The sequence below is a fragment of the Mustela nigripes genome, chromosome 7 (genome assembly GCF_022355385.1).
Source record: "Mustela nigripes isolate SB6536 chromosome 7, MUSNIG.SB6536, whole genome shotgun sequence".
NCBI classification, from domain to species: Eukaryota; Metazoa; Chordata; class Mammalia; order Carnivora; family Mustelidae; genus Mustela; species Mustela nigripes.
The window spans coordinates 94606195-94622880 of record NC_081563.1 but is presented as its reverse complement, the minus strand read 5'-3'; the positions used below and the strand labels follow the sequence as shown (position 1 = coordinate 94622880).

Sequence of the window (16686 nt, the reverse complement as noted above, 5' to 3'; positions counted from 1 at the left end):
AGGGGAATATATGCTTTCTACCTTATGTATTACTATTTTCTTTAAGTCAATATCTGCATAAAAAGTATGTTTTACCAGTCAGCCACAATGGTCATCGATTCCAGCTATGATTATAGCTCTAATTAATTGGAAATAGTTTATTCTAGCAAGGTGAAGGGTAAATAAAAGTGGGTTTTCTTAACTATAAATCAAACTCTTGACTAGTTTTTTAACCTTCGTTGTTATATTATTTTTATGTGCCTGAAATCCTTTGTCGAATGTATTCTGAAATTGTCAGTAAACATAATGGAATAGCTTACTGAGGCTTGAATAGATTCTGTGTATCAGAACATTGTTATTATATGTACTTTTAGAACTGTTATTATTAAATACTACAGAGTATTGTTTGCAGGGTGAGTTACCATCAAATCAAATTTTGGACAGTCCTGTAAATGCTAACAGAAATCTGGTTCCTCCTTTATGTGCTTACAGTGAGGACTCTATTCCCGTACCATCTTTTCTTCCTGTCATCTGACTGTATTGTGATTTAATTTTAATTTCTACATTTGTTTCCACTTACGTTAGAGAGATCAACCAGCTTTCTCTCCTGGTGGAATATTAACCCCTCATGCCTTGGGTTCAAGAAATTCACCAGGTTCTCAAGTAGCCAGTAATCCGAGACAAGCAGCCTATGAAATGAGGATGCAGAATAACTCTGTAAGTGACTGACTTTTACGTGGCACTGAAAAGGGGAGACCATCAGAGGTCTCTTGTGGTTGTATGTGAATTTTGTTACTAAGTCTGGAGTTGTTTTGTGTTGTAGTTTTTCTCAATTTCTTTTTCCTTGAGATATTTTTAACTTTGTTGCATCCATGATTATCAATATGTAAATATCTAAATGCTATGAAAGAAAAGAAAATGCATGTAAATATATATAGCTAAGTGGCAGCAGAGTTTCTGTAATGCGAATGGGCCACAGTGCTTCCCCCTTCCCCTAAAGGTACTGGGTGCTAGAAGCATGATGGGGACATCTGAGTATCTCATAGCTGGGGTAAGAGAGAAAGGTGGGTTTTCCCCTTTCTTTCCAGGGATCAGCTATGGGCATTTTATTATATATATTCCTCAGTCTGTCAAATACAGGTATTCCTCACTGCCTAAATTCTTGCTTTCCAACTCAGGCATGGAATAGATTTGAATACATATTTTCAAGTAGCTTTCACTATGCAGATTCTGGTTGCTCTGTACTTAGAAATTCAGGAATTGAATGGGTCTGCCACTTGGTATCCCTCCTTGCTTGAACTTAGTGAACCAGACTGAAGAAGCAGATCATCTCAGCCAGCAAGGCTGTAGTCTGTCCAGTAGCTTCCTGTTGTAGTGGTAACACACCATGAGCTCAGAGCACAAGGCAGGGCAGCAACAGGGGTGAGGGAACAGACAATGAATTGATGTACAGCAAATAATCAAAGCTATTGCTTATTTCAGGCTGGTAGGCATAAGAGAGAGTATGTGTTATAAAGAGAGGAAATATATTTTGTAAAGTTTGATATCTAATGTAAATTTTTGTTTTGATATATTCAAGGAAATTGTGTGTTTTGATATTTCATTATTCTAACAGTTACCCTATTGATGCCCCACATCTTTTATTACAAGGCAATCCTGTATATGGAACTTTTGCCGTATCAGGAGACTGATTTATATTCCTGCAAATTCCCATCTTGAAATTTTAGGACCTTAGCTATGGAATTTGAGAATTCATGAGAATTTGCATCTCCTGAGAGAAGCAGCCTGGGTTTCTGTTATGTTTTTTGTTCTGTTTGATTTTTGTGTTCTTGTCTTATTCCTTCCACCATTAACAGTGGGATATGGAGGGTCAGTGAAGGGATTGCAGTGAGACACTTGAATAGAACAGAAAAGGCTGATGCTTTTTCTTAATCTCAGGAAGGCAGGGAGGTTTACACTTTGCCAGCTCTGCTTGCTTTGAGAAGGTTTCCAGTATTATATTGAGGCTCCACAGGACTAGACCCATTGTTGATTAATAATGTCTGCCATGGAAGTAGGAATAGAGAGATTGATGATTAAGTTGCTTATTTGATCCTGTTTTAATTCCCCTTGACATAATTATTTCTGTTGCAGTCTTTGCATAGAGGGATTTTCATCTAGAATATTATGAATTTAAGGAAATCACAAGCCTAATTACCACTTCATTTCAAGGGTGATTTTAAAGTTATAGATTTATTGTTGTTTTGTTTGTTTGAGCTGTTGGGCATATTAGTATCTAGTACTGAGTAGTGTCTGCCTGTTGGTCTATACTGTTAATGCTTTACTAGCTGGCTTCTGTTTCCTGATAAATGTGTTTTTAAATTTTGCATTCTGAAATACAGTTTGACTATATCTGTGACCATTTCATAAAATGTAATTGCAAAAAGAGCTTTTTAAAAAGGAATTTGAGGGGTGCCTGGGTGGCTCAGTGGGTTAAATCCTCTGCCGTCGGCTCAGGTCATGATCTCAGAGTCCTGGGATCGAGCCCCACATCGGGCTCTCTGCTCAGCAGGGAGCCTGCCTCTCCCTTTCTCTCTGCCTGCCTCTCTATTTGTGATCTGTCAAATAAATAAATAAAATCTTTTAATAAATATAAAATAAATAAATAAAAAGGAATTTGAATCATTTGGGGTGGTATGTTCAGGAAAGACTTGGTTGGTGGAGAGCAGAAAAGAGCAATAAAGATTTAATATTAAAAAACCACTTTCTGTTTTCCTTTGCCAGTATATTATTTTTGTTACCAGATAAAGATAGTTTGTATCATTTTTGTCAGTTTGGGAAAGTTTGCTTTTTACCCAGCTTCTCTGTACTTAGACAATTGATAGGAATATTGCTTTCATCGTTTAATCCAAATGGATTTAGTGATGGTTTAGAAATTAGTGATAACTTACTGAAAGGTGAGCCACCATTGCCACACCTTCATCTTGCTGTTGATCCTGTATACATATCGGTTCATTTAATCCTTGCTGTAACCAACTAAGAGGACATAATCCCCATTTCAAGTTGAGGCTGACAGAGGTTAAATAAATTGCCCAAGGCCACACACCAGTAAAGATTAGAGTTGGAATGTCAAACTCAGATTTGACTAAAAATATTCATCTCATTTTCAAGTACAATAGCAGCTTCCTGAATTTATGTTTTGTAGTTCGGGTTTTTTTGAACAGTATTGACCATAAAGTGTCAGGAATAAAATGGAAATTACACATTTTTAAAAAATAAGTTATAAACTCACTGAGAAATACAATTTTGCTTTGTTGTAACTTTTTTTGGCATATAGTGTGAACTACATTCATACTGAGTTTTTAGTTGTAGTATCATTAAAGTAGCCTCGTAAGCTCTCAGTTTAAAAATAATTCAGTTTAATCACAATATCTAATATGCTGTGAATAATAGAAGAGAAACTTTATCATGAAAACCTTTTTTGCCACTTGTGGTTTTGGTCTCTTAACATAAAACTAAAGTTGCAGAGAATTTGAATTTTTTACTTAAATGTTAAAATATTTTCAGGTGTTAACTGTGTTCATTGAATTGGCTACAAATGGAAGAAAATAGTGAATTTAAAGTGGTATCTAAGTCTTTGAAATAATGTTTGCATTTTTCTAAGTTACTAATACATTTTTACTTGGACCTTGAATTTTAAACATTATCTATAAAATAATTTAGCAGTTATCTGACAGAGTTTTGTCAAACTTTTGCTTTCCAGATGGTTGTGTGAGGTTGAGCATTTACCATTTAACTTCATTCTCACCAGCACTATTTTGTGTATTATAATTAATACATTTGTATTTTCCTCCTTATAGCTTTGCTGTTTGATTGGTAGAAACTGATCACAAACTCATAACATGAGGGAACCACCGAAGAAAAAAATAATTCCCATCCTTTAATTTTTAAAAATCTATAAAATTAAATTCTTTTTTCTTCTGAAATAATTTTTATTCTAATAATGTTCAGATTCTTTTGAATTTAAGCATAGGAAGCTTAGAACTATATAATTCTTTTTCTGAAGGAGTATGCCAAGAACAGTCTTCATATTTTCTAAATGTACTTACCATATCTATTTAATAGCTTTAAGAGTTGTATTATGAAGCATGATTATAATAGCAGTTGGATGTAACTTCTTATGTGAAATGAATAATTAAATCCTTCCTCTGTAATATCATAATTGTTTGCAGAGTCCTTCAGTATCTCCTAATACGAGTTTCACTTCTGATGGCTCCCCATCTCCAATAGGAGGAATTAAGCGAAAAGCAGAAGACAGTGACAGTGAACCTGAGCCTGAGGATAACGTCAGGTGAAACCATTTTTTGGTAACACTTTGTTATGAAATTGCTGAAATAGATGCTGTCTAATTAATGCTATTTAGCTTAGAGCAGCAGTGCCTTCAGATGCTTGCCTGTGATCTTTTTATCCACCAGTAATTAATGTGGAGGGTTAGAATAGTCAGTAAATTCCAGTGAGATGTGTAAGCTATATCTGTTAAATCTAAGTATCTAGATTAGTATGCGTGCAGGTTTTTGTCCTCCAAGCCACTTTTCCCTCTGAGACCAGGCACTAGATCAGCTAGACATGCGGTGTTTAGCTCTGACTATGTGATCTGAATGTTACTGTTTTGAGATTAAATTTTCAAGCTGCTTAACACAGGAAGTTCAGTTACACTTGGATACTTAACATAGTTTACTTTAATCTTCTCAATTGGAAAGGTTCTTCCTCAAATGAAATATGCAAAAGTCATTCAGTTAAGAGATAAATATGTATATTTTTTAAAACCACAAATGTGCGTGTATACAATTACATTTCATGACAAAGAAGTTTCCCTTTAGCTATATACTTAAAATTTCTAATAGGAAACTTTGATTCTTTATCCAGAAATTTGAGATCATTATATAAGATTAATAATCTCTTTTATAATTAAATCCAGATTTGAACCCTGGGTTCCGCATGCAAAAGGCCAATAATCTTAACAATTGTAATTCATTAAGAAGTTAGCAAAATGGTATATTTCAAAATTAAACAATGGTGGTCCACAACTCGTGCTTCTTTTATAGGACATGGATGGTATGTTTGCATTTATGATGAGAAACTTCTCAGGTGTCGTGTATGGTTCTGTATTTTCCTAATGTCCTTTGAAGTTAGATTCTGAGATCTCTGATGGCTTGTGATTGAACATTTTCCTTATCCTCTGTTTCTGCAAGTCTGGATTTTCCTCTTGGAGTATGTTATCTGTTTTATTGGGTAGCCATCTTGATCAATACCAGCTTAATAGTTGAATTGATTTTTTAGTACTTCATTGTGTAATCCCAGTGCTGAGAATAGTCAAGGTAGAAATGCTTCTGTCAAAAAGTGCTCGAGACACTTGACGTGTATTTCATTATTTTCTGTAAAACAGTTATAATCCACATCATAGAGGATATTTCTCCTAATTGATGTTCTGTGAATGCATTGGGGCAGGGGAGGGAATTAAAATTGGTGTGGTGTATTCTGGAACATGACTGTAATTAATTAGTAAGATGTGGCACATGGTGGAAAATAGTCCTTAATGAGAATCATCTTGATGTTCTTGATCTGTCCTAATTTGTTTCTTTAGTGTTCTTTGGCTTCTTTGTGTTATGTTTAAATCTTTTAGAGAATGAATAATGAGTACTTAAAAAAGCATTTTGAAAAAGTGGTTCTTTACATGTATTTTCAGTGATTAATAATAATTTAGTGTATTGACTGCTTCTGAGTTCTACCAGAACATACAAACATGTGTGTATGTTTCCTTCACTTAAGCCAACAACTCTTAGCTGAAAGAGGGATGAGGCCCAAGGATGGGAGAATTGGTATAAACATAATTTTCTGCCTGGTTCCTGGAATGTTATTTTACAAACCACTTTTTATCTTTTAAAAAATTACCCATACAAATCTCTTCTTCTTCTTCTTCTTTTTTTTTTTAAGATTTTATTTCTTTATTTGACAGAGAGAGACACAGTGAGAGAGGGAACCCAAGCCCTTGCAGAGGGAGAAGGAGAAGCAGGCTTCCCCCTGATCAGGGAGCCAGACTCAGGGCTTGATCCCAGGACCCTGGGATCATGACCTTAGCCAAAGGCAGACATGTAACAACTGAGCCACCCAGGCACCCCGCAAAACTTTTTTTTTTTCTTTTTAAAGTAATTTGGTTGGCTGCTTTGTTTAGTTTAGATGTATTTTAACAAACTGAGGAACTTACATAAAATATCTTCAATATTTGAATCTTACGGTATAGTTTGAGAATTGGTCTACAATCAAAAACAAGTAAAACAGTATTAAAATTTGAGCAAACAAGTGTTCAGTATCTCCTTTAGTAGTATTTTTCTCTTTTTCCAAAATGTAGTTTTATAATGGTCTCATTAGAATTAGTGTTTGGATTTTTGATGTTTGATTGTCTTAATAAATTCTGTGAAAGTGGGCTTTTTTAGATAATTAAATGAAGCTGTGTTAGCATTACTGTTTAACTCATTCACATTTCACCTGGATATTAAGTATAAAATGATTTGGGTGATAAACCAGTGGACAATTATGGAAAGTATTAATTCAACATGAACCGGCTTTGCCTGGGTTTTAGGCTATGGGAAGCTGGTTGGAAGCAGCGGTACTACAAGAACAAATTTGACGTCGATGCAGCTGATGAGAAATTCCGTCGTAAAGTTGTACAGTCTTATGTTGAGGGGCTCTGCTGGGTTCTTCGATATTATTACCAGGTACAGAGAGAATATTTTCCTCTAAACCTAGCTAATCATTTTAGGAAGATCATAATTTCTGTGTATTATTGAGCTTTAATGAAATTAAATCCAGACTCATTCTTTTAAAGCTTCCTGTTCAGAAATTCATTACCTTAAATATTTGTTTATAAAGGCTTTTACACTTCTCAGGTGTTAATATATAAGTAAAGATAATTTTTGCTGTGCTTAAGGATTTCAGCATCAAGTAGTGTGGGTTGAGTGTACTTTGTCTTAATATAATTAAGTATGGTGGTTTTTTAATTGGAAGTAAAAAATAATAGTCACTAATGACTGAACAAAGGACAAAGACTAGAAAATACTAGTAAGAATTTGAAAGGCATTTGAATGATAAAATTTCCTCTGTGTAGTGTAGTGATGTTACATGAAATGCATTCTAATTGGAGTAATCCGTATCTGACTTAAAGCCTTTGATAATTGAGATGTCAGATTGGTGAGAGATTAGGTAGATATATAGGGGATTTTAACACTAGTTGTTAATATCTGGTTTCATTCTCTGAGAGCAAGGCAAGTTAAGTTTGGTGTGATCTAAGAAAAGATGAAGTTTGTTATTAAGTAGAGAGTATAATTTAATGTATTGTCAACTGTATAATAATAAATTCATGTTTTACTTTTGTTCTCAGGATTTTAATTCATTTAGGCATAGAATCAAAATACATATTAAGAGTTGTTTTTTCTATCAGTAAAAACTACTTTTTGATGGGTTTACTTAAATATTTTTATAATAAAGAGAAAATTGTCACAATAAAATACAATAAAGAATTATAAAATGAAACTTTCGGTAATTTTATTTAGTCCCTGTTCAGTGTGATGTCCCTTCCCATCTATATGCTAAGTAAGTAAGTGCCAGCTATCACTGCTCTTCATTTTATTTGATAATGGCTGCTGTAAAATTGGAAATAAATGTAACCAAGCACATTTTAAGGGTAAAAATCTTCACCAAATTGTACTATACAAATTGTATTTACAAAGTTTGGTATTAACTTACTGATTATTAAAGACACTTTGCAGTAGTTTTTAAATCAAGGAGCTATTGATACAAAGTAAAAGTTCAGTTAATCAAAACAACTCTTAGGACTCATGGGGAAAAAATATATGGAATGTACACTGGAAGTTATGTATTTTATAGGCTAATACTCTAATTTTTATTTGCTTTTCTGTGTCCGTATTGAACGTAGATTTTTGTTTTTGGTTTTTTTTTTTGTTTGTTTTTGGTTTTTCTTTTTTGTTATGATTCTAGGGCTGTGCTTCCTGGAAGTGGTATTATCCATTCCATTATGCACCATTTGCTTCAGACTTTGAAGGTATTGCAGACATGCCATCTGATTTTGAGAAGGGCACTAAACCAGTAAGCTTAATTATTTAGAGTCATGAAATTCATAGAATTTTGGCTTAGATAAAAATTGTGTGTCTTATCTTAAACCTTTTTTCTTTCTTGCAGTTTAAACCATTGGAACAACTTATGGGAGTTTTTCCAGCTGCAAGTGGTAACTTTCTACCTCCATCATGGCGGAAGCTCATGAGTGATCCCGTTAGTGTCTTAGTATTTTTAGTATGTTAGTAACTGGATTTTTGTCATGTTTCACGAACATTAGTCACAAGTGCTTTTGCATCTGATAGTTAAAACAGTGAAGTCCAAAAACAAAGTGAAAGTATTGAGTTTTTCTGTATGTTTTTCACCTCCCCCCCCCCTACTTTCCTTGGCTGTGAGAACACTACCTGGTATAAATAAAATTAATTTGTGTTTAGGAGCAATTCTTAAAACTGTTATTTTGTTCTAAGCCTACCTGTAAGTCTTTTTTTTTTTTTTTTCTTTTGTTCCAGCCATGTGTGGTGGCTACCATTGTTCAGACATCTCTGAGCTTATTTTGTGTGCCAGATAGAAAGGAGAGCCAGGCAAGAAGTAGGAATCGTTAGAGTCCGTAAACTCTTCATTGACTGTGTTGGGTTCACAGTTGTCAGTTATAAAATCCCTCTCTAAAAATGCCCTTTTTTTTTTTTCATTTTTTAAAAATAAAATTGTTAATTTTGTTTTACTATTGGGATTAATGACCTGAAATCTTATTAACATTTTTTAAAGAAATGAAACCGTATTTTCTCATCAGGCCTGATAACATGAATGAAAGAAATGTCAGATTCTTTAAAACTCAGACATGTGTGACTTTTGTTTTGAATCTTTATTTTTCTCCTTGACATAGGATTCTAGTATAATTGACTTCTACCCAGAAGATTTTGCTATTGATTTGAATGGGAAGAAATATGCATGGCAAGGTAAAATTTAGACATTATTCCTTTTTGTTAAAACAGTTTCCACTTTTTGGTAAACTGTAAATGAACATGATTTAGGTAATGAAAGAATTTCTGTAAAAGATAAATATTTTAAGACTTGGATGTCAAAATTTGATTTTTTTTTTCTATCTACCCTGGCATTGGCAATGATTAATAGTAACATTCTGATAAACAGTAAATAGAGTTAAAGTAGACCGATCGTTCTTTTGTCTTCTCTGATTAATTAATGGGACTTGGGAATTGCTTTCATTTAGTAGCTCATTGGCACCTTGTAAGGTTGCTGAGAAATACAGGTTTACAGTTTTTATAAGAATGTCATTTTTAAATTACTACTAAATTTAATGTGTTATTTACCACTCAGCACATGTGTGATGATGACAATGTAAAACACAATAAAGAAGTCTCACACATAGTAAGTCCACTATTATTTCATGCCAGAAGCCCTTTCAGCAAATCACTTTAAACTTTGCTTCCACTGTATATTTTTCTAAGATAATTTCATTTGGGAAAACCATGTTTTTACTTCCTGCTTGGTTATTTCCTGTGGTATAGATGACTGGTAACATGACTCAGAGAATTGTGAGATGGGAGGAGGGATAAGTAATAATTTACAAATTGAAAATCATTTTATGAGATTTTAGGGTTGATTTTGGGTTTATGTAGTAAAGGAAATTTCATACTACTTTAGTGGATTGATAATGGGAAATGCAGCCCACTGATTGGGGTTAGCAGGTATTGTGCTCTATGGTCATATTTTATTGTATGTAAATTGGTTGGAGTCTTAGGTTGTTTTTAAGGTGCTTTGTGGAGGGTATTTTGATTAATAGAAGGAAAGGGCTAAGAGGCAGTAAAGTAAAAATGTAAGTACATAAGTAAGTGTCGAATAAATAAGTAAATATATAAACATGCCGATGTCTTGCTTTCTATATATAATCATCCAGAGGAAAAGTGAGATAGTGCACAATGGTTATAATTTCTTCACATCCTTGCCAACATTTGTTACTTTCTTTTTTTATTCAGTAAATGGCTTTTATATATTTAAGTGTTTTTGGTTGAAGTATAATTGACATACAATATCCTGTTTCAGATGTACATCATGGTGATTTGGTATTTTTATAGGTTATGAAGTGATCCCCATGATAAGTCTAATAACCATTTATCACCATACAAAGTTACTACAGTATTACTGACTATATTCCCTATACTGTATATTATATCTCCATGACTGACTTACTTTATAACTAGAAGTTTGTACCTCTCAATCCACTTCACCTAGTTTGCCTATCTCCTCACATTCTTTCCCCTCTGGTAACCAACAGTTTGTTTCCTTATCTGTGAGTTTGTTCATTTGTTTTGTTTTGTTTTTTAGATTACATATGTAAGTGAATTGTATGGTATTTTTCTTTCTCTGTCAGGACCTGTTTCACTTAGCATAGTACCCTGTAGGTTCACTGATGTTGGAAATGGTAAGCTTTCTCTTTTTTATGGCTGAGTAATATTTCATTTTCAATATGCACATATATGTGTGTATACACAAACACACACCGCATCTTTATCCATTTGTCTGTTGATGGACACTTGGGTTAGTTCCATATTTTGGCTATTGTAAATAATGCTGCAGGGAACATAGGGGTGCATTTATCTCTTCAGATTGCTATTTTTCTTTTCTTTGGATAAATATCCAAGGGTGGAAATGCTGGATTGAATGGTGTTTCTATTTTTAACTTTCTGAGAAACATCTAAACTGCTTCCCATCGTGGCTGCGTGTAAGAGTTCCCTTTTCTCCACATCCTCACAAACACTTTTTTGTTGTTGTTTTTCTTTTTGGTGATAGCCAATCTTAAAGATGTGAGGTGATGTTTCATTGTGGTTTTGATTTGCATTTACCTGGTAATTAGTGATGTTGAGCACCTTTTCATGTGTCTGTTGCCCATCTGGATGTCTTCTTTGGAAAAAAATGTTCAAATCCTCTGCCCATTTTTTAATTGGGTTTATTTATTTATTTTTGGGTATTAAGTTGTGTAAGTTTCCTGTATGTTTTGGGTATCAACCCCTTATTGGATGTATGATTTGGAAATATCTTCTCCCATTCAGTAGGTCGCCTTTTCATTTTGTTGATTGTTTCCTTTGCTGAAACAAAAGCTTTTTAGTCTGATGTAGTCCCATTTGTTTATTTTAGCTTTTGTGGCCCTTTCCTGAAGAAACTGGTCCAAAAAAATATTGCTGAGGCTGATGTCAAAGAGCTTACTGCCTGTGGTTTATAGTTTTAGGTCTGACATCCAAGTCTTTAATTTTGAATTTATTTGTGCACATGGTGCAAGAAAATGGTCTAGTTTTACTCTTCTGAATGTAGCTTTCTGGTTTTCCCCACACCATTTCTTGAAAGACTGTCTTTTCCCATTGTATATTCTTGCCTCCTTTATCATAGATTAATTGACTGTATATATTTGGGGGTTTTTCTGGGCTCTTTGTTTTATTCCACTGATCTATGTGTTTGTTTTCATGTCATACCATACTGTTCTGATTGCTATAGCTTTGTCGTATGATTTGAAGTCAGCGAGTGTGAGACCTCCAGCTTTGTTCTTTCTCGAGGTTGCTTTGGTTCTTTGGTGTCTTTGTAGTTCCATACAAATTTTAGGATTCCTTGTTCTAGTTCTATGGTAAATGCCAGTGGTATTCTGATAGGGATTGCATTTAATATATAGTTTGCTTAGGATAGTATGGACATTTTAACAGTATTCTTCCAATCCCATCAGCATGTAATATCTTTTCCATTTATTTGTGTCTGTTTTTTTTTTTTAATAATGGCCATCCTAGGGGTATGAAGCAGTATCTTTTTTTTTTTTAATGAAGCAGTATCTCACTGTGCTTTTGTATTTTCCTAATTATTGGTGATGTTGAGCATTTTTTTCATGTTCTTCTTAGCTATTTCCGTATCTTTGGAGAAATGTCTTTTCAAGTCTTTTGCTCATTTTTAAATTAGATTTATTTATTTATTTATTTATTTATTTATTTATTTGACACACAGAGAGAGAGAGATCACAAGTAGGCAGAGCAGCAGGCAGAGACCGAGGGGAAGCAGGCTCCCTGCTGAGCAGAGAGCCTGATGTGGGGCTCGATCCCAGGACCCTGAGATCATGACCTGAGCCGAAGGCAGAGGCATTAACCCACTGAGCCACCCAGGCACCCCGGTTTTTGTTTTTATATTGTAGGAGTACTTTATATATTTTGAACACCAGTCTCTTATATATGATTTTGTATTTATTTTCTTCCCTTTTGTGATTGTCTTTTTACTCTGTTTGACAGTGTCCTTTGATGCACAAAGTTTTTAATTATGAGGGAGATTCAGTTTCTGTTGGACTATTTTGTCGTTCCTGTGTTTTTGGTGTTATATGCAAGAAGTCATTGCCAAATCCAGTGTCATAAAACTCCCCCTCACCCCGCGCGTTTTAGGAATTATATAGTTTTAGCTGTTAACATTTAGGTCTTTGATCCATTTTGAGTTTACTTTTGTATAGGATGTAAGGTTAGAGTCCATCTTCATTCTTTTGCTATGGATATCCATTTTCCCCAGCACCATTTGTTGAAACAACTGCTCTTTCCCCATTGAACAATCTTGCCACCCTTATTGGAAATCATTTGACTGTGTATCTGAGGGCTTACTTGTGGGCTCTCTATTCCACTGCCTAATATGCCTATCCTTACGCCAGTACCAAACTGTTTTAATTACTGTAGCTTTAGTAAGTTTTGTCATCGAGTGGTGGGAGTCCTCCAACTTTATTTTTCTTCTTCAAAGTTGTTTTGGCTCTTTGGGGGCCCTTGAGATTCCAAATGAATTTTAGGATGAGTTGAAACTCAGACCTTTAATACTTTTATATTTTATGTAAGTATTTTCAGTTATTAGACTGCAGCAAGAACATAACTTTTTTGAGGTCAAATTTAGTACTGTGAGGAGTTATAGTTATTCCCCATGTCTTTAAAACTTGTTAAAAGTAATGGTAATACTTAAGTTCTTACCTAAGTTGCATGTATCTTAAAATGATAGAAGATAAAATATATCTGGGTAGTTTTTTGACATTTACTGAACTCTTGCAATGTTGTGTTTTTGTAGTATTTCCTTAATATATGTAAGAGGAATATAGAATACCCATTTCTAATGCTACATATTTTATGAACAGAGTATTTTAAGTCCTTTGATCAAAGTCACACAGTGGCTGAACTAAGATTGGACCCAGGGAGTGTGACTACTGTGTATTTACCTAAGTGCTGTCACTACTTGGGTTACTTATGTTGTTGAGGTAGTGCATGTTAACGTAATAAATAAGTACTCAGGAGAAATTAGCTTTAAATGTCATTTTTACTATCAGCTCACTCAAGAACTAAATTTATCACATCTGGGTATAAGGCATTTCTTTCTGTCTTGCACAGTAGGGCTGATTTTTTGTTTAGTAACCTTATTGCTTTCATTAGCACTGCAAGTTGCTTACCAGTTGGAGCTGGCTTTTAGAGTTGATATTGTAGGACAGTCTTTCTGATAATTTGTTTAGGTCTTAAGTGTATGACTAAACAAAACTTGAACAACTCCCTGCATTTTTTCCATGTATATGTTCACCAGTAGATGAAACAGCCTAACTTTGGTGATAGATGATAATATTCTTGAAATCACTTTTTAGGCCCTTCAGAATTCACTTAGTTTCTTTTAAACTTTAAAAAATGCATATTTCCCTTCTAGATAATGAAATTGAACCTGTTTCTAAACTTTGAAAATATGGTAGCTAAATAATTAATGACAACTTTGGGAACCTTTCATTTCTCTCATTTTAAAGGGAACAGTCACAATTGTGGCAGTTTGGACTGGCAATAGTTTCAAAATTAGCTCTAATTAGCATTTCTCTTTGCTGTTTATTTTACACTTTTTATTTTGTCAAAAGACTACTGTATACAGTATAACATATACATGTGGTTCAATAACTTTGTATATCTTTCTAGAAATAGATACTGTATTACTGGTGTGCTGCTTTGAAAATTATGAATGTAGGTTGAAACAAAACAATTACTTTAATTCCAGCACATTCCATAGGACAGTTTTCAGCCTGAATATGAACAGCTTGGATCCTACCCAGCCCCCAAGATTACTTAAGGAAGTCCTTAAACACTTTTTATATCTAAATTAGTTATAACGTTTTGAAATGTAAAAAACAGAATGCTGTGCAGTTTTAGAGCTGGAAGACATTCCATGTATTTATTCACATTGAACAGACCTTCTGAATATTTTAGTTGAAAACAAAGTCCTAGAAAGATGAAAGGACAAGTTCAGACTCTTTGCAGATTAACTGGCTTGCTCAAGGACATCCTCATAAGTAAGGCAAGAGAACATAGACTGGTGTCCAGGTGGCCACTTGTTCATTTAATTTAAAAGTTTTATCATCATGGAGTTAAGATTCTGCAAACATGGTTTTTTATATGAGCTATCTTAAGGATGGAAAATATATGAAACTTCTTTCTTCTCTGAACACATGGAAAGTATTTGCATCTGAGTTTTGAATAGAGTTCAATTCCAAAATGTTTTTACGCCAACAGGGATATTCTACTAGAATCGTTTATTTGAACGAGTAATAAGTTGAATTTGGGTGATCCTAATAGCTCAGTGGTTGGTGTGCGTTTCTTTCTCCAGGTGTTGCTCTGTTGCCTTTTGTGGACGAGCGAAGGCTGCGAGCTGCTCTAGAAGAGGTTTACCCAGACCTCACTCCAGAAGAGAGTAAGAACTCTGCTTCCACTTGGTCTCAACATTGAGTCTGTATCTTACAGACATTACATTTCTGTATAGTATTAGACTCTCTTTTCCATTTGTCAAATTTCACATACAAGGGGCATAAACTGTTGATTTTTACTTCTTCATAAGAAAAGTCAACTTTGCTTCTTAAAATGCATTATCCAAATTGAATAGTAAATACAGTTGTTGTTTTTTTTTAACTTACAAGTGTTAGATTTATTAAAAAGCAATACTTTGAGGGGTACTGGGGTGGCTCAGTCAGTTAAGCATCTGACTGTTGATCTCAGCTCACTTTTTGGTCTCAGTGTTGTGAGTTCAAAGTTCACAGTGGGCTCCATGCTAGTTGTCGAGCCTGCTTTAAAAAACACACACACACACACACGCAAAAACAGCGTTTCAGGAATATCCTTTGACTTTCTGATTCCTTTTTTTTTTTTTTTTTTTTTCCTTTTTACATTTATTTATTTATTTTAGAGAGGGCAAGCATGCATGAGCAGGGGTAGGGGAGGAGGGAGAGGAAGAGAGAGAATCCTCAAGCAGGCTCTGCCTTGAGTGTGGAGCCCAACGTGGGGCTCAATCCCAGGACCTTGAGACCATGACCTGAGCCGAAATGCAGAGTCAGCCACTTCACCAGTTGTGCCACCTAAGTGCCTGCCCCTTGACTTTTTGATTCTTACATGACATGCACACACAAAACTAATTTTCCATGCTGTGAGTGTATTAATTTCCTCTGTGTCCCTTCTTTCCTTCATCCCCTCCAATAAGTTAACTTTGTTTGAAAAGCTATGTTGAAATAAAGGCATTTACTTAGTATGCTAATCTGAAATGTTATTGGTATGGAGTCGCATTTAAAATACTGACAGTTAAAAGTGTTGGAAAATTGCAAAGCTAGACTCTATTGGAAAATTTATTTAATACCAGTATAATAAACCTATAGAAATAATTTCTCTGTCAGCCATCCTTAGAGTAGTCTTTGTTATCAGATGGTGTAATTTGTTTGGGTTTGCTCAGGAAATGGTTATGTATTTCTTACAGTAAGAAATTGAGTTCTATATAAGTTTATCCCTTATCTTACAGTACTATATTGAAATATGTTTTAGTGATAATATTTTCTGACAGTCTTTGATCTTTGAAACCTTAATGTCAAACTTGTTTTTCTTCTACAGAGACCTCACACATTTAGGTCTGTCACTTTTAAATTATTTTTTGTAGGGACACTCAGCTCTTAAGTGTCTGTCTGCCTTTGGCTCGGGTCATGATCTCGGGTCCTGGGGTCAAGCCCTGCATCGGGTTCCCTGCTCAGTGGGAAGCCTGCTTCTCTCTCTCCCACTCCCCCTGCTTGTGTTCCCTCTCTCGGTGTGTCTCTGTCTGTCATATAAAAAAAAATCTTTAAGAAATAAAAAGTGTATTTTATTGTAGACCTTATACTAAAGTTTTTAAAATTTAGATGTTTCTTTTTATTTTATTCTCATAAAAGTTGCTCTTGCAGATATAATTGTTTGATCTTATTTCTTTCCTTATTTTCCCCCCAGCTAAAAGAAACAGTCTTGGAGGTGACATCTTATTTGTGGGCAAACATCACCCACTCCATGACTTCATTTTAGAACTCTACCAGACAGGTTCCACAGAGGTATGGTCTCTTTTTCCATCATGAAGTGCTTTTAGACAGTATAATCGGTTAATTCATCAGAAATATATCTGTTAAATCTATTTATTTATTTATTTATTTTAAAGATTTTATTTATTGATTGGACAGAGAGATCACAAGTAGGCAGAGAGGCAGGCAGAGAGAGAGGAGGAAGCAGGCTCCCCGCTGAGCAGAGAGACCGATGCGGGGCTCGATCCCAGCAC

General features: G+C 34.5%; 1 protein-coding gene across 1 annotated transcript in view; it reads left to right on the top strand.

The window, feature by feature from the left end:
* XRN2 (5'-3' exoribonuclease 2) overlaps nt 1-16686 on the top strand; it is a 91362-nt gene that overhangs the window by 44142 nt on the left and 30534 nt on the right. The window contains exons 15-22 of the mRNA XM_059406443.1: nt 565-696; nt 4191-4309; nt 6599-6734; nt 8014-8121; nt 8215-8304; nt 8972-9044; nt 14737-14820; nt 16368-16465. Coding sequence (XP_059262426.1) covers nt 565-696; nt 4191-4309; nt 6599-6734; nt 8014-8121; nt 8215-8304; nt 8972-9044; nt 14737-14820; nt 16368-16465 — 840 coding nt within the window. The remainder of the gene's footprint in view (nt 1-564; nt 697-4190; nt 4310-6598; nt 6735-8013; nt 8122-8214; nt 8305-8971; nt 9045-14736; nt 14821-16367; nt 16466-16686) is intronic.